The following is a 24,647-nucleotide window of genomic DNA, read 5'->3' as shown; positions in this document are numbered from 1 at the left end:
CTACATCCTCCCGCCCCCATTTTACTTTGCACCGCCTTTGCTTTATTTCGCGCATCGTCCCAATTACTTTTCGTAAATCCAAAGTTTTGAGCTATTTGAAAGGCGAGAACTCCCGTACCCACAACCAATGCAGCTTTTCTTCCCACTTTCATAGTCACGTATCCGGTTGCATAACCAAGAACAACACCCAACAATAATTGCTCTGGATGAGAGTTTCTTCCAAATCCTCCTAATTTACTGAACGTGCTTTTGACATTTTTCATTTCGATTATTTAAGTTTTTCTCCCAATTTTATTAAAAAACATGATTTTTTTTACTTTGAACAATGACATAAAAATGACACCGAATACGAGCTGTATTCGTATATGACAGTTTTGACTTATTTTACTTTGGTTTCCATGTGGTTATATCAAATCCAAGAATTCGGTTTGTAAAAATTATCTAAAAATGAATTTTAAAACTACCAGCACAACGTTAGGACTTTCAACAATCTCCAAGTTTACGGGTTTTAAATCAAGTTATAAGGATTCAAAGTAAGCGATAAATCAGATCATTTCAATTGGGTAATTTTAATTGTGCTTATTTAGAAAAGTTGATGGATTAGAAAATCGCATAAAAATGTGGAGAGAAACGTTCGAATTAGTGGCGGAAAACTCCGAATTTGTAGCTACCACCCAATTGGGGCCTATGTTAAAATCAATCGGATTTCACGTCGACGATGAAGAATTGCCATATATATTCGATCAAGAAGAAATGCGATTAGGAGATTTTCTTAAAATAGCGATTAAGAAATATAAACAAACTGAAAACGAGCGTAAATTAAAAGAAGCTTTTAGATCGTTTGATTTGGATAAATGTGGGTATATTTCGGCGGAAATTCTTCGACACGTTATGTGTTACATGGGCGATCAAATAAAGGAGGACACTACGGATGAGATTTTAAGACAATTCGAGATTGATCCAGATGATGATGAAGTTGATTATCTAGAAATCGTTTCTATCTTAAGCCAAAGTCGAAATATGATTAAAGATTTTGTAAAATAAAAATAAAAGGTTATTAAGTTATTTGCAAAAAGAACTTTACAAATGATATGAATAGGGGTCGATAAGACAAGAAATCTTGTTTTTAAGTAAACTTCTTGTCTTGTTGTGGCTATGAGGTCACAACAATCATACCGTTACTTTGTGGGTGATAAGCAGATGTGTGTATTTGATGAGTACCTAAAAATAATTGGAATTTTGAAAATAATAGTGATTCGAATTGTCGTCCTTGATCGTGAGTGATCATGGTAGGAATACCGAAACGGCTGAAGTTGCCTGAAAAGAGTATCTGCAATAGAGGCTGCAGAGATATCTTTTAGAGGAAAAGCCTCTGGCCACCGTGTGAAACGCTCAATGACTGTGAGCAGATAAGTACATCCAAGAGATGGAACAAGTGGGCCAACCAAATCAATGTGAATGTGTTCAAATCGAACTTTTGAAACTTTGATTTTGAGAATTGGCGATTTTGTATGCCTTTGTATCTTAACTTTCTGGCATTGTAAACATGATTTTGTCCAAATACGAATTTGTTTTGACATATGAGGCCAAAAGAATTTTGTTTTTATTAAATGAATGGTTGCTCGAATGCCAGGGTGAGATAAACCATGAAATTTTTGTATAACTATTTCTCTAAATTGCTGCGGAATGTAAATTCGCGGAGATTCCGTTGATATTTCACACCATAATTTGATATCAGGTAGCGTTGTGGGTTGTAGCAATAACTGATAGGGTGTTGTAGTGTGAGTGCGAGAAAATTGTTTATGTAGTAGGTTCGACAATTCGATATCTGTGACTTGAGCTTTGTAAAGTGTAAGTGTGTCGGGGTATTGAGAATTTAGGGATTCAATATTTGTCCTGGACAAAGCGTCTGCAACAATATTGGAATTTCCCTTAATGTATCTCACATCGGATGTATATTGTGTTATGTAATTTAGGTACCTGGTTTGTCTTGGTGTTTTTTCTGTTGATGAAAATATTGCCGTAGTTATAGGTTTGTGGTCGGTGAAAACTGTAAAATTGTTTCCGTGTAGGAAATGATTAAAAAATTTTATGGCAGAATATATTGCCAATAGCTCTCTGTCGAACGTTGAATATTTAACTTGACTTGGAGAATGTTTATGTGAATAAAATGCTAATGGTGCGGTTTTTCATCAATAATTTGGCTCAGAACTGCTCCTATACCTGTATTAGAAGCGTCTGTGGTAAGTGACAGCGAAGCGTGAGGAGACGGATGAGCCAGAACGGTAGATTTCGTTAGAAGATCTTTAGCTGTTGCGAAGGAAATTTCATGTTCATCTGACCAAGATGTTATTAATTTTTGTTTAATTGAATAAAGCGATGATGAAAGATTATGAAGGGGTGATAAAATATTAGAAATGTTCGGTAAAAATCTATGATAAAAATTAATTATGCCCAAAAATCTTTGTAGTTCTTTCAATGTTTTTGGTTTGGGAAATTTTGAAATAGCATCAATCCAAGACTTAGAAGGTTGAATACCATCGCTAGTGATATGATGACTAAGAAAATCAATGGAAGTAACTCCAAAAACACATTTAGATGGTTGGATGTTGATATTGAATGTACTTAACCGTTCAAATAACTTCTCGAGATGTACATAATGTTCTTCTTCGTTATCACTTGCAATGAGAATGTCATCTAAATAAACGAATAAGAAGTTGAGACCCGAAAGAACTTCATTTATGAATCTCTGAAAGGTCTGAGCAGCATTACGGAGGCCAAAGGGCATACGAGTAAACTCGAAAAGACCAAAAGGAGTAGTGATAGCTGTCTTGGGAATGTCTTCTTCTTCCACCGGAATTTAATGATATGCCCTTACTAAATCCACTTTTGAAAAAATTTTGCATCCATTCAAATGTAAGTTGAAATCCTGAATATGTGGAAGGGGATATCGGTCCGGAATAGTAACGTTATTTAATTGTCGATAATCTCCACATGGTCTCTAATCATTGGAATCCTTTTTGGGGACCATGTGTAGAGGCGATGCTGTTGAAGAAGAAGAGGGTCGACATATTCCCATGGCTACCATCTGATCAAATTCCCTTTTGGCTATTGCGTGTTTATGTACATCTAAACGTCGAGGACGACAAAACGGTAAATAAGAATTAGTTATAATTTTGTGTGTTGTCTGATGTTTAACTGGTGAAGAAAAATCCGGTGTAGAGGTTAGTGATGGGAATGATTTTAAAAGGGTTGTATATATGGATTCGAAAGAAAAAAGTTTTGGTGTTGGTTCATTTGTTTTGATACTGGTACCAATTGAGTATAATTCTGTTTTTGAATCAATTAATCGTTTGTTTTTAACATCAACCAAGATACGACGGTAACGTTTAGTCGGTTATAGAGTGCGTGGGACGTCGGGGCGTATGTCGCTGGAGCTCAATCGGTTGAATGGATTCTTCTTAATTCTTGAATTGGTAATTCTTGAATTTTTCAGTTGAATCTCATTTGCCGGGCTGGTTTAGTCGGGGTGAAGGGATAATTTTCAGGTTGTGACTTGGTTTAATCTTCTAGGTTGCGAGTTGTTTTGATCGGGGTCACCAAATGTGGCTATGAGGTATTAGCCAACATAATAATAAAATTAACTTTTTGACAGACTTTTTATTTTGCGTCTGTTCTGTTTGGCTTCAAAAACAATTGTGTGGCAAATATAAAAATAATAACAAATGAAAATACATTTTGTTTTTAAATGGAGCTGCTGCCACAGCACGCTACACTTGTCTTGAAAAAATATCAGTAAATAATCGGTAAATCCCTACTTATGTACCTACTTATTTTATCTGAAGCGTGTGCGTTTGCGGCTGGTAGTTACTTTTAGAGTTTAAAATTTGAGGCAGTCTAAGAATTTGAAAAGCTTGTTAAGGAAGATTATTTTAATACACTTGCCAAGGATTTTCAAAATCCAAACCCCTCAAATAATAAGAATAACGATCCTAAAGACAAAAAGTTCGATTTAGATATAACATCTCTATTTAAAAAACTAAGGACCCTGCCACTGTGAGTGTGATAGATCCCTGGAGACAAAAAATAGAAAAATATTTAGGGGAACCCCGAGAAAATAGTTCCGAGGAGAATATACTGAAAAAATAGCCAAAGACTTTCTAACAAGGGAAGTGTCACAACTGTGTCTCACCGATTTCGATGCAATTTGGTACAGTCATAGAATGGGCCAAAATAAGGTTCGCACATTTTTTTATACGTGCGGTAAAAGCCCTTGGGGCGAGTTATAGGGGTTGAAAGTTTGGAGAAAAAGTACGTTTTCACTTATATTTTGAAAACGAAAAGTGCTATCAAAATTTAGTAAATTGTAACTGATATTCATTTTAAAAGAGCTTTCTTTTGATGTGTCACACATATAGCAGAGGGTTAAAAAGGGCGAACTACCCCTATTTTTTTGGAATTATTTAAAAACCACCCTATCGATTTTGGCGGCATTAAGTATACTTCTAGTGCGTTCAAAAATATTAGTTAAGGGTTTTTTCCCATTCGCCCTAGATCAACCCCAGCGAAGTTACGGGGGTTAACATGTAAGCACTTTTCGTAAGAATGATGTGATAAAATTGTCAGGTATTTTGAAAATACTTTAAACAAAACCGTAAATTAGTCGCACAATAAAATGTTTAGTGTAAAATAAGGCATAATACACCATATAGGGGTTGTTGGGGTTATCCACCCCCTTAAAAATTAATTCTATCCCGGGCGTTATTTGTCGATTACGGCGAAATTTGGTACTGTGTTTGTTTTATATTTGAAGTAAAAATTTTTGAAAATGGTTATAAGGGTTACAAATTAGGGGTAGTTTTTTGTTTATACCTCGAAGATGAAAACTGCCATCGTAACTGTGGTATTGTTTTTTAAAAATCTATCTATCGATGTTCCACGAGGTAAACTACCCTCATTTTCTTTAAATAATAAATATAAAACTACTAGATAAATAAGATATTTTATTTATTTATGAGTTAAAAAGCAACTGACAAAAAAAATAGTTCAATATACCAAAGAAGTTTATTCTACATTACTAATTGACGTTTTTTATGTATTATATTAATTTTCAATATTAAATTTATTTTTATTCTACGTAGTGTTGGCAAAAATGAAAGTCGTGGAAAAAATGTTTTAAACATAAGGATTTTTTACACCATGCACATGTTATGACCGCTATATCCCCACAGATATCACACGTTGGCTTCTCACTCGAAAAGCAAACTTCCACGGGATTTTCAAAATGGTCTGGTCTCTCCTCTATATAGCCACTTGCAAACCATGCGTATTTAAAAACATTTATAAACCGAGGGGAAGCCAACTGGTTATGCGTCAACGATTGCAATTTTAATATGTTATCCCTCTGATGTAAATTGACATCATACTGGTAAAGAATAATCTGATCAGAGAATCTTCTAATAAAATTTTTCCATATTCTGAAACCAAATACATCTAGGGGCTGTATTTGACCTGTTGTCCCTGCAGGTATAGATAAATGTTTAAAATTAGTACCTGATGGAGTTATTTCACTAATAACTTCAGGACAATGGCCACTCCAAGAATCTAATAATAATAATGATTTAGAACCAGTATTTGGAAAATATACATTTTGGAGCCAATTTTTCATGTGTTCTGAAGTTAACTTTCCAGATTTTGATGCCAAAACGTATATATTGTCTGCTTTAAACATTGTATTTGCTACCCTCGGTCCAAAGCTGCCAGAGGGTTCTTTTAAAACAATAAAAAGTGGAGAAAGAAGTTTCCCATCAGCAGATATTACGGGTTGAATTGTGTAACTGTGCGTTGTAGATGACACCGACTGGACCACACTTTCTACGGTTTTAACTCCTAAATCGCTTAATGTTCTTCCCGAATGGAATTCCAAGTTAAAACCGCTCTGATCCGAATTGTAGGTGTTTTCAGGTCCATATATTTGGATTTGTAGCTTTGCCTCTTTAACGAAATCTTTTGCTAAAGTTTTTACTCGATCAACATTTCCAATTTGTTTTTGGGATAGAAATTTTGTTATTTTTCGGCTTACTAACCGATTTGCTTTCTTAAAACGTTGCACCCAGCTATGAGATGCTTTGAACAGTTGAGGAGATAAATTCTTTTCATTTCTAGCTTGTATAGCCCATCTGCGTATATCAATATCATGTAGTGGCAATTTATTATCTACGGCGGCTCTCGCTTGATTAATTACAAATTCGGTAATTTCTGCTAATTTTTCTTTGTATGTCCCTCTTTCTTCAATATATTTAGACCATCTGTGCAATTGGGTCTTTGACGTTACTTTTCGGTATTTGTTTTTTACGGTTTCTAGTTTCAAATAACCTTTCTTCCCACTTGTCCAGTAATTTACCGCCTCTAATTTGTACTCGTAGTCGATGTCATCCTTCAATGGACAATGAGCATCAGTATCTTCTACAAACCTGTCAGTTGTATCCTGGTCTTCAATAATTTGCTGACCGTCATTGATGCCATTGGATGAATCGAAAATTAATACAGTTTCGTCTTCAATTTGCATATTGTAGTCTTCCATACTTTCCATTAAAATACGCTGTATATTTTCTTTTAAACTAACTTCTGCTTCATTTACAGGAGTCTGGGGAATATTCATAACAGTAAAAACTGTCATTAGCAAATTTAAAACGTTTATTGGGTTTATTGTAACCATTGCTTCTGTCAGTTGCTCTGAAACTAAAATCTACCCACTGGGCACACGTTCTTTTATACTAGAAAAAACTATTTTGAGAAATGACCTTTAGCAAGCGGCACTAAAAAAACAAATATTGTGCCAAAATTTTTTTGGTAGGTGTATTTTTGGCAACATTATGTAGAATAAAAATAAACTAATAAACTATATAAAACAAACACAGTACCAAATTTCGCCGTAATCAACAAGTAATGCCCGGGATAGAATTAATTTTTAAGGGGGTGGTTAACCCCAACCACCCCTAAATGGTGTATTATGCCTTATTTTACATTAAACATTTTATTGTGCGACTAATTTACGGTTTTGTTAAAGTATTTTCAAAATACCTGACAATTTTATCACATCATTCTTACGAAAAGTGGTTACATGTTAACCCCCGTAACTTCGCTGGGGATGATCTAGAGCGAATGGGAAAAAACCCTTAACTAATATTTTTGAACGTGCTGGAAGTATACTTAATGCCGCCAAAATCGATAGGGTGGTTTTTAAATAATTCCAAAAAAATAGGGGTAGTTCGCCCTTCTTAACCCTCTGGTATATGTGTGATACATCAAAAGAAAGCTCTTTTAAAATGAATATCAGTTACAATTTACCAAATTTTGATAGCACTTTTCATTTTTAAAATATAAGTGAAAACGTACTTTTTCTCCAAACTTTCAACCCCTATAACTCGCCCCAGGGGCTTTTACCGCACGTATAAAAAAATGTACGAACCTTATTTTGGCCCATTCTATGACTGTACCAAATTGCATCGAAATCGGTGAGACACAGTTGTGACACTTCCCTTGTAAGAAGTCCAGCAACGTCAGTACCATCGAAAAGGCACTTTTCAAGAGCTTCTTTAACTATTGTTCTTGTCTTGATTCAAGACAAAATATTGAAATTTACAAGAAATTGGCGACCCCTAGATATGAACTACAAAAAATTGCAACCTTTCAGATTTTTAAAAGTTTATGTAGATGAGGTAACCTTTATTAACCTCCTTAAAATGATTCATTTAAATGAATAACTCGGTAACATTTTCACATAAGAGAATAATTAAGTTAGTAGAAATAAGCAATTGAAGAGTGTAAGTTCTAAAGGGTCTAAGTGCCAAAATCGGAAATTTTTAGTTATACATGCAGAAAAGGTCTAAGTGCCATGCCTAATAGTAGTACAAACGGTATAAGTGCTGGCGATTTATTTAGGTGTTAAGCAAGGACCATTATAGTCGATTAAAATCTCAAAAAGAATTTCTGAGCCCCGTTTTAAACATAAACCGCTTCTTCATAGCATTTAAAAAGAAACATCCTAACACTGCAGTAAATTACAGATTTTATTCGGACACATTCCACAAACACTTCCAACATCTTCGATTTGGAAAACCAAGATCTGATACCTGCCTAACTTGTGATTTACTCAATTCCAAAATAAAGGTAAGCACTGCTGAAGACCAGAGATCCCTTAAAGGGAAACTTGAATTACACCAGCGAGAAGCCGAAAAAGCCAGGAAGGAGCTGCAGAATGATTTAATTGAATCACAGCAACCAACGTCTAATAATATAGTGATTTCCATAGATTTAGAGCAGGTCATCTTCATACCAACTCTCACTCATAGTGACATGTTTTACAGCCGTCAGTTCTCCTGTTATAACTTGGGCATAGATTTGGCAGACACCAATAGTGCCTTCATGTGTCTTTGGGACGAATCAGTAACAGGAAGAGGAGGTTGTGAAGTCGGATCTGCGCTCTTAAGAGTTCTTCTTTTCAACAATACGTTCGCAACTAAAAGTAAACTAGTCATTTGGAGTGACAACTGCATTGGGCAAAATAAAAATCGAATGCTCTTATAGTGCTTATATATTTAGTTGCAACGGGCAAGTTTCTGCAAATCGATCAAAAATTTCTAGTAAGTGGACATTCTTATCTTCCCTGTGATAGGGACTTCGCCCAAATAGAGAAACGCAAACGAGTTTGTAAGCTATTTGTATCATCAGATATAGAACGGATTAAAGAAGCTCGTCATCAAAATCCATTTGAGGTTGTCAACTTGGTTGAAAATGATTTCAAGGATCTGCAGAAGTTCGCGGATACTTTCATAAATGCAGCAAATCTACAGATTTCTCAAGCTTCATGGATCCGAATTTCTAGTGAGAACCCAGGCCATGTAAAAATGAAGAAAAATTTCAGCGAGTTCGAAGATTGGAAAATCTGCAATTTATTAAAAAGAGGGAAAAGTATCCAGCCTCTTCGTTCGTACCAGATACCTCCCCTGCAATGTAAGAATCGGATTACTGCAGCCAAACTCAAAGATCTCAAATCTATGCAAGACTATATTCCACTTAGACATTATCGTTTTTATTCAGACCTGATTGGTAAAACCTCTAAGCTCATGCAGGAATAATAATCCTCTATAAATATTAATTTTAAAGTTTTTAGTTATCTAGTTTGGAATGTATTATGGGTTTAACTTTTTTTTGCAATAAAATATCCAAAAATTTACCCTAAGGTACTTAGATCTTTTTAAGATTTCCTGTTTTCATTTTTTTTTTGCAGTCCGATTTAAGCTTTTGTCTGCACTTTTTTCCTAAAGTAACATGTTCTATGTAAAAAATATATAGTTACAGCTGCAATACTGTTTGCTACTTTCCAAGATAGTTTTCTTTGATTATCTCGCTTTCATGTTTTTGGCACTTAGATCCTTTAGAACTTACACTCTTCAATTGTGAACACCTAAAATGTGCTCGAAAAATGAAACTGAATGTCCTGCACCCAACCGTTCCGGAAATGTCAATTAAATCCGCAACCGACGCCTCTTTGATGTTATTTGGACCGTTATTCCAGTTTTACGAGGTGCAACCAGGTTCTATTTTTTTTATTAACTCAGTAATTGTTGGTTTAAACTATACAGTATAAAAACCAGCAATTGAAAATGTTTTTTGTAAACGTAAAAAAGCTTTTATAAATTCACTGGTTACAAAAACATTCAAAAATAGTTAAAAATAGATGAACTAAAAAAACTGTTTTTTTTAAATAGAATTGTTACAATGAACAAAGAAATCTCTGTACAATCATCACCTAAACTGACCTTATAATACGGTTTTCTGACTGAAAAAGCCTTTTATAGATATTTCAGTTAATAAATTCACGGATTCTTTTTTTTTATATCAGTTTAAATGGTTGGGGTGGAATATAGAGCCATGTAAGTGTACACATTTCCGTCTGAAAACGGCTTCGCATTTCTGGTCTTCTGGGAAACAAGCGTATACCTACTAAAACAGACCAAAAGAAGACATGGCGGTGAGACGTACGAGCCCTCCTTTTATATCCTCGTTCCTTTGTAATATACTTTTACAACTTTCTTTATACGGTTGCGGCATAGACGTCGCCACTGCGCGTTATTTACCATCATAAATTTTCCAATGTATGGATAGTAAATATAGCAGAATAGTACAGGAATATTATAACGGATATGTTTATGGAAAACCATTGTAAAATATCAAATCTGATAATGTTTAATTAAAAATAGCTATAATTTAAAATCTGGAAGAAACTAGATACTACATTTGCTACGACATGCAACAGAAAGTAAAGCAGTATAGTTCAAACGGTTGATTATCAAAATTGCTCAATTCGATAGTTGACCTGGAATTTCCAACAATAATATAAAAAAGTGTCTACTTTCCGTTAGAAGAATTGTTTAAGATGGCATAATTATGTATTTAGAAGTCGATATATGTATGTAGTTTCATGTGGGGGTGAATTCCTTCACACCACTTAGACCCCAGCGGGCCCTTTGTACAGGGTGGTTCAAATTCGATGTCCGAATAGGCTAACTCGAAAACTATAAGAGTTAGAAGAAAAGTACTGACATGTCATGCTCTAGTCAAAAAAATGTTGTCGGTTTTAGATTTTGAGATATTATCACAATTTTCGTTTTTTTAAATGGAAACAACCACTGATTATTCGCTTAATAAATTTATTATTTTTTTCTGATTACAAAAATATAGGGTTTGACAGGTCTATTTGTTATTGTTTTAGAATAAAACTAAAAATAAACTTTTCTTTTAGTTTCGTTGAAGAAATTAAATTTACAGTTTCCTGTAAATTACGGTTCTATAACTAAAAATTAAAAAAACATATTTCTGATATTTGAAACAAATATATTTGTTGAACTGTTTAATTTATATATGTTTTATACAAAAGTTGGAATAGATTGCATTATTTCACATTTTTTATTACGATTTAATATTATTTTTAAATGACTTAATAAATTATCGATAGATGGCGCTCATATGTTTTTTTTTTATTTCAAATAAACATAGCAACATTTGTTTGTATTCAAAAATTTTCGGAAGTGTCACTTTAAAAATCCTGTTTTTAAGATCAATTACGAAAATTTTGAAAAGTTTGACATGTTAGATTGTTACATATTACAAATTATTTGTTTTTAAATACCAGAAATTATCTTCGTATTTGATTGTTAACTTGAGTTGTCTGGTTTCAATATCCCCTAAATCCATTTTTGGGCAAAAATGAGATATATACGCCATCTGTTAGAAAAAGTTGTTTTCTATAAAATACTCAATGATTTGTATTAAAAAACGCGCGAATCCCTTTAAAATTCAAATCAAATAGACAGCCTTTAGATATTAAAGAGAACTACTTTCGATTTATTTTTAATACTTCCTTCAACATCGGCTTTGGATCTCCTAGCACCGATGTTTGCTCTAAGTGTCTTGAACTCCGGGAAAAAATTAAAAATGAAAAGGTTGCATCTATTAAAACAGTGCTAACTACAGAATACCGAATACATAAGCTCAGGGCCAAAGCATTTTTTGAACAGCTAAAAGAGAAACGGGACGGCCTTCTGACAATTTCTTTTGATTGTCAGAAAAACTTGGTATTGCCCAAAATACCAGATCAAAGTATCTATTATAGTAGACAACTGTACATTTACAACTTCACTACTGTAGTGGGGCACTCACATGCTCCGTTAACAAAAGATAATGTTAAAATTTTCACGTGGACTGAAGATGAACATGCCAAGGGCGCCAACGAAATCGCAAGCTGCGTCTTTTACACTTTAAACAATAGTAACTTAGAGGGAATAAATACACTTCGATTGGTCGCCGATGGATGCGGCGGCCAAAATAAAAATACCATTATGATATGTATGTTGTTCAAATGGCTAAGCAGTATAAGCAGTTCTATTAGAACAATCGAGCTGGTATTCCCAGTGGTTGGGCACTCCTACATTCCACCTGACAGGGTTTTTGCTACTATCGAAAAAGAAATAAGAAAGAAAGAAGAAATTGTAATGCCAGAAGAATACATAAATATTTTTCAAGAACATGCTACTGTTTTTAAACTTGGAAAAGATGTTCCCGATAGTGATTGGAAAGGTGCTGGTCAAAAAATCCTGAAGCCAGTGTCTCAGTGGCATTTTAAATTTAACCAATGTAAGAGATATATTATACGACGTGGCAAAAAAAACGCCATCACCATTCGAGGTGAGTTATCTTACCGTTCAGACACCGGAACATTCAAAGGAGTTTTTAGGAAAAACCAAACCGCCATGAATATCCAGCCAAAAGAAATTCCTACCGGAGTGAAACCAAAAGATCTGAAAATGAGAGATGTAAATAACTTGTTAAGCAAACATTATGGAAAGAACTGGAGAGCGGTAGAAAATTTGGCTTATTATAGAGATGTATTGGGAAAATTTCAGAACAATAATATTCCTGGCGATTCTCGAGAAGACAGTGGAGACGAAGAGCCTAGTTTATGTGAATCAACCGAAAATATACCTGATGTTACAGTTTAAGAGTTTTTTAAGTACAGTTTTTAAATAACATATCTTTCAAAAAATAAAGTTTCCTGTTATTAGCTACAAAGAGATTTGATTCACTTTCAATTCATGCCTAATCCATTTTGTTCAGATTCAAATGAGCCTTAATCCACAGTTTGGTAGCAAACGCAACCAAACACCATTTTTAAATCCACTTTGTGATTTTTATATCTATTTCAAAAGACGTGGTTATAGAATTTTTGAAACTTCAGTAAGTCTTCTAATAACAAATAAATTATGTTTGAATTATTAACGCCAAAATCATCCCAAAATACTTTTTTGCCGTTTTCTCAAAATCGAAAAATTTGGACTTAAGGGTATTTGAAACCAAACAACTGACTTTAAATTTTACCTACCGCACCGTAACTTACAGGAAACTGTAAATTTAACTAACTACTAATTTAACTACTGTCATGAAATTCTCTGTAAAAAAGTGTCCATATAATGTCGTAGTTATAATACTCCACCATAATAATAACTAAGATAATTGCACTTATTGGTTTTACGATATTTTCAATTTTGGCCTCTAGGGGAAAAACAAAAGACGATAACACTATGAGATTTTCGGTATTAGCAGTTTCTCGAAAAACGAGATCATGACATGTAAGCTACTTTTTTTCTAACTCTTATTGTTTCCGAGTTAGCCTATGCGGACCTTGAATTTGAACTACCCTGTACAGGGTGTCCAAATTTCGATGGGTTTGCAGGGTATCTCAGTTATTATGAAAGATAGAAAGTTGCGGCTTTCGCGAACCTGAGCTACTTTTTTGTGAAACTTACAATGGCGCAAACCAAATTTTCATAGTCCTCTTCGTTTTTGATATACAGGGAGTGTTTGAAATTTACGACTTTCAGACACCTCCTGTATCGCGGCAATCCGGAAACTTAGTAAAAAAGTAAAAACAGGTTCTAATAGATTTTTTCACGTAGAATCCAATGGTGCACGTAGAATTTTTCTAGTCATCACGGTTTTTGAGTTATAAACACAACTCAAATACTGAATACTCAACTTCTAAAATACTTAACTCTTTATAACTCAAAAACCTTGATGACTAGAAAAATTCTACGTGCACCATTGGATTCTACTTGAAAAAATCTATTAGAACCCATTTTTACGTTTCCGGATAGCCGACATACAGGGGTGTCTGAAAATCGTAAATTTTGAAACACTCCCTGTATATCAAAAACGAAGAGGGCTGTGAAAATTTGGTTTGCGCCATTGTAAGTTTCACAAAAAAGTAGCTCAGGTTCGCGAAAGCCGCAACTTTCTACCTTTCATAATAACTGAGATACCCTGCAAACCCATCGAAATTTGGACACCTTGTACATCCCCACAATTTACAGTTCATTCAGGAGTCAAAAAACCAGCCCAAGATTTTAATGTATGTTCTTTATGTCCAAAATTTGGGGCCATGGATGAAGGGAAGCCAAAAATGGATTCCCTTAAGTGCATGAGGTTGGGGCAGTCACAAACAATATGACTTACAATCTCGTCTTCCATTTCACATCCTCTACAAAGAGGTGTGTTCGCCAACTTCATATAGAACCGGAGCCTCCAACCTGCTTTGAGCATTATAGATGGTCAGCGTTTTACCTGTGTTAAAGTTGCTCTGGGAAATCATCTTTAAGCCAAAATGTGGTTGTTTAAGAAAATAGGTGTGAAGTAGTCTGTGCGAGCTTCAAGGAGGGATTACGGCCGTTAATTTCATGATAAAAATATCTAGGAGCAGCACGTTCAGCATAGTCTCTCATGGCGTAATTAACAAGCAGAGCAGTCGTAGCAGAAATCGATAAAATAAATAACATCTATTTACTGTCCAATTTTGAAACTTAACAAACATAGTTGTCACGTTTCGTAGGATTTTCCCGATAGTAAGCAAATAATCTAAAGCTTTGTCCCTTCTCAAATCCTTGTCAGTTGAAACAGTCTGAAATTATCTGAAATCCCCATTCTAAATTTGAAAACGTCGTCGGAAACAATCGATAAAATTAAAAGGGAATTACATAATAGCTTGGAACAATGAAACCATTGAATCCTTGCATCAAAACATCATTACGGGCGGATAAGAATCGATCTTAATAAGACCCCCACTTTGTTCTTTTAATTTATGCGCACAAATACCACAAAACGAGGTTTCCAGTGAAAATGCTTGAACCCTAACGGTAGGGTGCTATTTGAATTTTAAAATACTCTCACCGCGAAGCGGTTGAGTGACAGTGATTTTAATTTGGTCGAATTGTTATTCACCTTTCTCTTTGTGTTTCGACGGTAGTGAAATTCAAAGCTGGTTATTAAGAAACTTCGTAACAATTACTTCATTTTGGGAAATCATTCTTATTTTTAAAGTATTAAAAACTCATGGTGTTTAAAATCTATTAAAGCTTCATTAACATTTCATATTATCGATAATATTATAATAACTGACGGTTCAATTACGAAAGCTCTAATCACTTTTCTAATAGCGTAATATGATTTTGCCTCGTCATTTCCAACCCATCACTTCCGAATATGCATATCAAGCGTGTTGCTTAATGTACACAAACAAACATGCTTCTAGTTTACAATGCTTAACCCGTCACTTTCATGGTCTAATTAACTGTCTGGGACATGTTCATTATCTAATTAAACATCCTAGATCTTAATTAATTCACAAGAAATGAATCTTTATTAATCAGTTTAAATAATCAATTTCTTTCTAAATGTTTGTACGAATCCATTTACAAAAACTCGATTATTTTGATGAATGAAACCATATGTAATCGAATTTTAAATTTCCAATTAAAATTCTAATTGCAATTACCCATTCCAATTAAACCGGAAAATCAGAAATTCGCATCCAATTTTCTCACAGATCTGTTCGGTAATTAGAGTATTATTGAACTGTAATAAAGGTACGGTGAAAACGTAAATCTTGATTTCTAGATACCTAATAACGTGTCGATGCAATATGCGATTGATGCGATTGCTTAATAATTGATATGGATGATGATGAGGTTAATCTTGAAATGACATTTTGACAGATAACATCCGGGTTGTGTTCGAACGGACCATTTGGAGAAGCATCACGGTGCTAAAGACCGCGACACCTCCACAGCAATTGATGGTAAATGGCCATGACACGATGGTAATCCCATGTGGGCTTCGAAGCAGTCACCACAAATTTGACCGAAACGCATACATTCCCGATCGATAAGTTATTAATTACGCGTCCGTGAGCAAATGGATAGTGCGGTATGGTCCGGTATGGTAAACATCATTGGAAAACCAATTAATAACACTGCTTTACAAATATTTGGTTAACTTTTGTAAATATTTCTTTTCTACGTATATTTTGCAATATGTAATTTTAAATGTTGTAGTAATTTTAGAGGTAAAAAAAGGTTTGGCTTTAACAGTAAAGGGTTAATGTTTAAAATTAGATCGTGGCGAATTCTCTGGACGGGGTTAAGTTCAGTAAACCCGTTGATACCCTTCGGTATATTGCGGACGTCGATCTTTTCTCGGCACGCGAGGCTTACTCTGGGGCCGTGCGACGGTCAAATAACTATTTGCAATTTATCGTGGTCGAGTTGAGGTTTGCGAGTTCTCGGTTTTTCGTTATTGATGACCTGACTGCTGTTTTAAAACAACCTTGGTTCCGTTTACACGAGAAAAGAACATTGTGGATTTTTTATTCTTCTTTGTATCGAGTTCAATTGTTTTTACTTTATACAAATATCATATTGATAAATATAAGATACCGGATATTAAATTTCATATAACTCGCAATATACGAATGCAGTCACCATAGTTACGAAACTATACTATGCATTTGCACTCTCCCAAATAAAATGCAACAAAATTTAATAGTACAGGCATTGGGTAGTTTTGCAAAGAAAAAGTTATTATTAAGAGTTTATTGTATACAGTAATTGTTTACAATTCTTTACATTATTCAAATATTACTTTCACTCTCTACCCTCTTCCTCCATTTCCACGCCCTCGGCTCCTCGGCCCAATCATCCCCTCACCCATCCTTTTGTCTCCTCACCCCCATCACCATTCTCATACATCGTTTCCCCTCTCCCCCTCTCCTAAGATCTGCCTACGGTCCATCTCCTCCTCCCTCAACTCACTGCACCCATTCAGCATGTGTTCCAACGTTTCCCATTCCTCCCTGCACTGCCTACACCACCTCTCCTCATCGGCCATCCAGTATTTGTTGGCTCTCTCCTCGTTTCCACAACGGAATCTAGCCACCAACTTTTTCCCTTCCTCATCTCTTTCCAATAACAAGTATCTAGGCAGCCCCTCCGTAATTATGTCCCTGTATCTTTCGTTATACCTTCCCTCTTTTATTTGTGTCCTTCTTTCCTGTCTCTGCACATCTCGGTCCCTGTCTCTCAACTCCCTCCACATCTCCCTACCCACCCTTCGTCTACTATTTATCTCCGTTACCGAGTAGCCCGCTCGTCTATAATAGTTGTCTCTGTGTCCTTTCCCATATCTGACCTTTCCCTCTCTAATTTCCCTCTAACACTCCCCCAGGATCCCGCAGCTTGGCCTCCCTTCTATTCTTTCTTCATATTTCACTGCTCTCCTGCCCGCCTCCACTCTGACCTTATCCACCTTTACCTCTTCCCTCACTATATACCCCGGTATTTCTCTCGCCACCCCAAGCACCCATCTCCAATATCTAGCCTGCACGTCCTCCAGCGGTCCCTGCTCCCTCCATCCCCATACCTCTGCCCCATACATCATCACACTGCTAACCAGACCTTCAAACATAATCTTTCTCGCTACCACATTCCTTCCAAAGACTCTCTTCCCCTAACCCCATACTTGTCCCATCACCTTATTCGCCTTAAGGTGAATAAGTAAGTATACTCCCTAACCTCCTCGATCTCCTTTCCCTCCCATCTCCAGTTTTCTGTTCTTTTTCTCCCACCCTTACAAAACTTCATCATCCTTGTCTTCCCCACATTTACTTCCAGCCCCTTCCCGCTAAAATATCTTTCCAATGTCTTCATCATCTCCTTCATCTCCACCGCTTCTCTCGCTATGACCACGATGTCATCCGCGTATGCTAACATATGCACCTTTCTACCTCCCACCACCAATCCTCCCATCTGCCTCTTCCCCAATCTTTCCTCCAGGTCCGCCGTATACAGTGCAAACAGACTTGGGCTCAGCGGACATCCCTGCCTCAGTCCCTTCGTCGTCCAGAACACGTCGCTCAGCTTATCTCCCACTTTTATCCTAGCAATCGTCTCCATGTATATTTCCTTTACTCTCGCAATTAGGTGTTCCGTTATCCCCCTCCTCCCCATCTCCTCCCACAACTTCCCCCTATCGTAGGGCGTACAATTTCCCTCCCTTCTTATCCAGCTCTCTATCTGCCAAATGCTTCAACACATACACGTTGTCGATTGCTCCCCTTCCCTTCCGAAAGCCTGCCTGCCCATCCGGCAAAATTCCCCCCAACTCCATCTCCTCCTCCAATCTTCCCAGCAGTATCTTCGTGTATACCTTGTATGCCGAGTCTATAGTCGAGCCGTCGAATTTGTGCAGTGATAAATCACCGTGACAAGTAGGTAAATTTCTCACATCGTCGGTCGCCCTGTCCGGATTCGTCAAAGTAAGTGACCACACCCCTCTGGGGGTAGCGCACTGAGCGCGTTACTGGAGACAAAAAAATAATAAAAGCCGCCGACGCACTGTGAACGGTATTCATAACTTCTTATCTGACTGTAAAGAAAGGTTTATTCTCGTATAGTGTAGCTGCGCCTTATAGACCCTGGTGGAAGTAGGCGGTTACATAACGAAGGAACCGACTACCCCTTTTTTTGTAAGTACCTGTCACGGTGATTTACCACTGCACAAATTCGACGGCTCGACTATAGTAGGTTAATTCCCCTGTAGCTCTCTACACTTCCCTTATTACCCTTTTTATATACTGGGCAAATTACCCCCACTTTCCATCCCTCCGGAATGCAAAGAAAAAGTTTTGCTTGGAAAAGGTGACGTCCTTATGATAACTCTGAGCTTCCGTTTTAAGAGATGCACGGCTAAACCCGCATGTTTCTTGTTCTAGGTCTAGTGTTAGTTCTACTTTTCGTTCAATACAAATATACCACAATCTAACGCTGAATAACAATTAAAACTAGAACTAACACTAGACCTAGAACTAGAAACATTCGGGTTTAGCCGCACGTCTTTCAAGAACCAACCCAACCCAATCCAACCCAACCCAACCCAAATGACCAGTTTCCAAAAAATGCTTTCGCTGTACTGGACTATCTAGCACTATTTTTAAACCATCATCGGAATCTTCTGTATCATTTCTATTCTTTTCTGGCGTAATATCCATCGTAAATACGAAAAATCAAACAATATTGTGATTTTTTTAGGTTATGTTGGCTTTTAAAAAATAACTGTCAACACATTTAATACCAACTTACAAAAAAATTAATTCAAATTAAAAACAAATTATTAAAATTATTTTTACGTTGTAAAGCCCAATTTAATTATAATTTCTTAAGAAGATAAATAAAATAAACTTTTTATTAAAAACGAATTATAAGTTCTAAATTCTAAAAAGGGAATACCCTTAACAATAAACATAACCTCAATTGACTCAAAATGAGTGAAACTGTAAGTATTCTTACAAATTAATGCAATAATATCTAGAAAACTTTCTTTATGTGATTAGAATTCCAGTAACAAAAGCGAGGCATGGTCCCAATACGCAAAACATTACAACCCCTTAAAAATAGGTTCAATAGATGGTACAGACACTGAGCCCCATGATAAAGCAATCGTTCGTGCTATCGATTCTGATTACATTCCTAACAAATTCGTTAAAGGTCGACCTGAATGTACGATTTTCGTTAAAAACGACCAAAGATACTATCAAAGAAATCTTTTCAAAGTTTGGACAATTAAAGCGTTTTCGTTTAGTACGAGATATTGTAACAGGTTTTCCAAAAGGTTATGCTTTTATTGAATACGAATCTGAATCCTCTGCTGAAGAAGCATATCGCAGTGCTTATAGGATGAATATAGATGGAAATGTTGTTTTTGTTGATTTTGAATGTGAACGATTATTGAAAGGTTGGAAACCAAGAAGATTAGGGGGCGGATTTGGAGGGAAAAAGAATCTGGACAATTAAGATTTGGAGGGAGAGATAGACCATTTAGAAAACCAATTCATTTAGAGATAAGAGAACGTGAGGAGAAGTCTCGAACTGGAAGATTTCGACAAAGAAGTTATGATCCTGATGAAGAAAGGAGGAAACGAAGAAGGAGTCGTGAAAGTTGCATATTTTTAGAGTTACTATTTCTGTGAAGTTATTTCTACTTCATCAGAATTTAGATTAGTTTCTTACCTTATTTTTTATCTTATTTTCACGTCATTATTTGTGTATTGATCAAAATTAAACGCATCAAAATAAATTAATCTTAAATGCTTTTCCAATTAATATCAAGCAAAAGTTGACTTAAAGTTTTCTAGCAGATCGTAATTGTTAAGATATATGACTCAAAATTCAATCACAAGTTGGGAAAACCTCGACGCAAAACTTTCGACGACCCTCGTGGTAAACTCGAACTAAATGCAGAGGAGTTTCTTTGTCAGAGAAGTCGCCGGTCGCGTTGGCTGCGTTGAAAGTAACCTGCCGAGATTGCAAAGTTGCGAAGGCTTCAATTACTTCCCCGACCTTTAACCCCCTCGGTTCGCATTCATTAACCCCGTTCGGAAAATCCGGTATCCTGTCTAAGCAACGTCGTCGTCTCCGCATGAAACACTTTAATGAAGAAATTTTCAAAATCCACGTCTGAATTATTTTCGCGCAAATTTGTTTTACGACGACCGCGTTATTTAGTATCGTACACCCCAACTTTTTAATTATCAAGAGTTAATGGGCTCTTGTTTTACGACGTACCCTAACTTCTTCGTGAAGAGGGAATTACGTTGTACTCAAGCCAAGATCTTGTTTGATACTACTTTACCCAAAAGGGGTTTTAAAGTGTCAATACAAAATGCACTTTAGAATAATTTAGTATGAAGTGTTTACCAAACCTTACTCATCTTGATATTAAGCTTCTTTTTCCTCAGCAAGAATTTAAATGCTAAATCAACTCTTATATTGGATTTCTTGAAAACTTTCTGTATCATAATATAGTACACAGACAACGGGGAACTCTTAAAAAATAAACTGAGATTCGATGCGACCAAGAATACACGGAAAGTTTACCTGAATAACTAATATAGCAACGAAGAGACTACAACAATTTCAACCGAGTAAAGTATTCAGTATTTGGAAGAAGAGAATTATTAGAACGTTAAAGATTAATATGCAATTTAGTTTGTAAAGTGAGCAAACCACACGAATGTTTGGGTTATTTAATAGAGAGATGAGCAAATAGCGAACAGTTTAATTTCAAAGCTGTTTGTGTCAACGTAAATAGGGAAATGTTACATTTAAATGCATATAAGATGTCTAAATAATTATTAATGTTGGAAAACTTATTAAAATTTATCGTTTTAATACAATTTCATTGACATCGATAAAATACGATGGCGAAAGATGATGAGTAAAGAGATGTCCTTGGTAAAAGTAACATAGCTAATCTAATTATTAGGTAGAGACGCTGAACCTTTTACCGTTATTAACCCATCTCAACTTCAATTAATCTTAAAACCTGCGAGGTGAATCTTGGAAATTGAAAGCTTTCCATTTCTTCTTAACCCGAAACGTGACGCTTTTAATGTTGCGCCAATTTAAAACTAAAATCTTTAAATCTTTGATATAACTAGACGTTTAATTCCTACGATTAACCTAAGTTTCAGCGTTATTTCTAGAGGATAAGTTTTTAACACCATCAAATATCGTTCAAGTTTAACTACTAACGCCCACATCGCTTCACTCAACGACAAACTTTATGTTAAGCCTCCATCAAAAGCTAATTACGCTATTAATTTACTGTTAGGTATTTAATTATCAAGTCTTATATTACATTCGCCATTACAGCATAGTTATTTTAGATTAAATAAATAAAATAATATCTTCAACTTTTTAATTAACCCTTTGTGTCCCAAGAAGTCAAACATTTTGAAACTTTGTGACAGAATCAGAGAGAATTAAAACGCTATCAAAATACACTCACAATCAGTAAAGGCCTTTGGAATAAAATTTTAATTCAATTCAAAAATTCCTGGAAACCGTGTTTATTGAAATTAAAAAATAAAACTTATTTTAAATTGAAGCTTAAAGCTTTCTGTTTAAATCGATGTATAATAATCGATGGGTTGAATTAGAAAAATATTGAGAAAAAGAGTATTGAGTTAAAACTAACATTTTCGTATAACCTAAAAGTGTCAAAAAAGAAGCTAATTTAAAAATTCCTGGAAGCCGCATTTATTGAAATTAAGGAATGAAACTTATTTTAAATTAAAGCTCAAAGCTTTCTCTTTAAAATGATGTATAATAATTGTTGGGTTGGATTGGAAAAATATAGAGAAAAAAAATGTTGAAACAAAACTTACATTTTCGAATAACCTAAAAGTGTCAAAAAAGATGCTAATTTAAAAATTCCTGGAAGCCGTATTTATTGAAATTAAGGAATGAAACTTATTTTAAATTAAAGTTCAAAGCTTTCTCTTTAAAATGATGTATAATAATTGTTGTGTTGGATTGGAAAAATATAGGGAAAAAAAATGTTGAAACAAAACTTACATTTTCGAATAACCTAAAAGTGTCAAAAAAGATGCTAATTTAAAAATTCCTGGAAGCCGTATTTATTGAAATTAAGGAATGAAACTTATTTTAAATTAAAGCTCAAAGCTTTCTCTTTAAAATGATGTATTATAATTGTTGGGTTGGATTGGAAAAATATAGAGAAAAAAAATGTTGAATCAAAACTTACATTTTCGAATAACCTAAAAGTGTCAAAAAAGATGCTAATTTAAAAATTCTTGATAGCCGTATTTATTGAAATTAAGGAATGAAACTTATTTTAAATTAAAGTTCAAAGCTTTCTCTTTAAAATGATGTATAATAATTGTTGTGTTGGATTGGAAAAATATAGGGAAAAAAAATGTTGAAACAAAACTTACATTTTCGAATAACCTAAAAGTGTCAAAAAAGATGCTAATTTAAAAATTCCTGGAAGCCGTATTTATTGAAATTAAGGAATGAAACTTATTTTAAATTAAAGCTCAAAGCTTTCTCTTTAAAATGATGTATTATAATTGTTGGGTTGGATTGGAAAAATATAGGGAAAAAAAATGTTGAAACAAAACTTACATTTTCGAATAACCTAAAAGTGTCAAAAAAGATGCCAATTTAAAAATTCCTGGAAGCCGTATTTATTGAAATTAAGGAATGAAACTTATTTTAAATTAAAGCTCAAAGCTTTCTCTTGAAAATGATGTATAATAATTGTTAGGTTGGATTGGAAAAATATAGAGAAAAAAAAAGTTGAAATAAAACTTACATTTTCGTATAACCTAAAAATGTTAAAACGATGCTAATTTAAAAATTCCTGGAAGCCGTATTTATTGAAATTAAGAAATGAAACTTATTTTAAATTAAAGCTCAAAGCTTTCTCTTGAAAATGCTGTATAATAATTGTTGGGTTGGATTGGAAAAATATAGAGAAAAAAAAAGTTGAAATAAAACTTACATTTTCGTATAACCTAAGAGTGTCAAAAAAGATGCTAATTTAAAAATTCCTGGAAGCCGTATTTATTGAAATTAAGGAATGAAACTTATTTTAAATTAAAGCTCAAAGCTTTCTCTTGAAAATGCTGTATAATAATTGTTGGGTTGGATTGGAAAAATATAGAGAAAAAAAAAGTTGAAATAAAACTTACATTTTCGTATAACCTAAGAGTGTCAAAAAAGATGCTAATTTAAAAATTCCTGGAAGCCGTATTTATTGAAATTAAGGAATGAATCTTATTTTAAATTAAAGCTCAAAGCTTTCTCTTGAAAATGATGTATAATAATTGTTGGGTTGGATTGGAAAAATATTTAAAAAAAATGTTGAAATAAAACATACATTTTCGTATAACCTAAGAGTGTCAAAAAAGATGCTAATTTAAAAATTCCTGGAAGCCGTATTTATTGAAATTAAGGAATGAGACTTATTCTATATTAAAGCTCAAAGCTTTCTCTTTAAAATGATGTATAATAATTGTTGGGTTGGATTGGAAAAATGTTAAAAAAAACATGTTGAAACAAAACTAACATTTTCGAATAACCTAAAAGTGTCAAAAAAGATACTAATTTAAAAATTCCTGGAAGCCGTATTTATTGAAATTAAGGAATGAAACTTATTTTAAATTAAAGCTCAAAGCTTTCTCTTCAAAATGATGTATAATAATTGTTGGGTTGGATTGGAAAAATATAGAGAAAAAAAATGTTGAATCAAAACTTACATTTTCGAATAACCTAAAAGTGTCAAAAAAGAAGCTAATATAAAAATTCCTGGAAGCCGCATTTATTGAAATTAAGAAATGAAACTTATTTTAAATTAAAGCTCAAAGCTTTCTCTTTAAAATGATGTATAATAATTGTTGGGTTGGATTGGAAAAATATAGAGAAAAAAAATGTTGAAACAAAACTTACATTTTCGAATAACCTAAAAGTGTCAAAAAAGATGGTAATTTAAAAATTCCTGGAAGCCGTATTTATTGAAATTAAGGAATGAATCTTATTTTAAATTAAAGCTCAAAGCTTTCTCTTGAAAATGATGTATAATAATTGTTGGGTTGAATTGGAAAAATATTAAGAAAAAAAATGTTGAAACAACACTTACATTTAAAAGAGTCAAAAAAGATGCTAATTTAAAAATTCTTAGAAACCATGTTTATTGAAATTAAGGAATGAGACTTATTTTAAATTTAAGCTCAATGTTTTCTTTTTAAAATGATCTGTAATAATCACACTTAATAACCATTTATCAAAGAAATACCTTCTTAAACAACAAAATTCAACAACACCACTTTTCACTAAACTTCTAACCTCACATCTGGATGAATAAGTTTAAAGTGTACCTAAAAATCCTACAGTGCG

At 34.3% G+C, this 24,647-nt stretch overlaps 2 protein-coding genes and 1 pseudogene across 3 annotated transcripts in view; all 3 read left to right on the top strand.

Annotated features, from left to right (window-relative positions):
* Positions 1-24,647, top strand: part of LOC111419407 (dopamine receptor 1-like) — a 160,036-nt gene that overhangs the window by 97,148 nt on the left and 38,241 nt on the right. The gene's annotated exons all lie outside the window — the stretch shown is intronic.
* Positions 363-1,066, top strand: LOC111419397 (calmodulin, flagellar-like). The gene is made up of 2 exons (XM_023052193.2): positions 363-533; positions 588-1,066. Exons 1-2 carry the CDS (start codon positions 448-450, stop codon positions 1,042-1,044), a joined length of 543 nt encoding a protein of 180 aa, XP_022907961.2. The 5' UTR covers positions 363-447; the 3' UTR covers positions 1,045-1,066.
* LOC111419398 (U11/U12 small nuclear ribonucleoprotein 35 kDa protein-like) lies at positions 19,167-19,915 on the top strand (annotated as a pseudogene).

This window comes from Onthophagus taurus, chromosome 2 (genome assembly GCF_036711975.1).
Source record: "Onthophagus taurus isolate NC chromosome 2, IU_Otau_3.0, whole genome shotgun sequence".
In the NCBI taxonomy this organism is placed as follows: Eukaryota; Metazoa; Arthropoda; class Insecta; order Coleoptera; family Scarabaeidae; genus Onthophagus; species Onthophagus taurus.
Note: the sequence above shows the minus strand (reverse complement) of the source record. Positions and strands in the feature narration are given on the sequence as shown.

What these genes read in the sequence shown, in the direction of transcription:
- LOC111419397 (XM_023052193.2), top strand. Translation starts at nt 448, where the DNA reads ATGAATTTTAAAACTACCAGCACAACGTTAGGACTTTCAACAATCTCC. An exon ending in TCAAGTTATAAGGATTCAAA is followed by an intron (nt 534 to 587) that starts GTAAGCGATAAA and finishes GTGCTTATTTAG; the next exon opens with AAAAGTTGATGGATTAGAAA.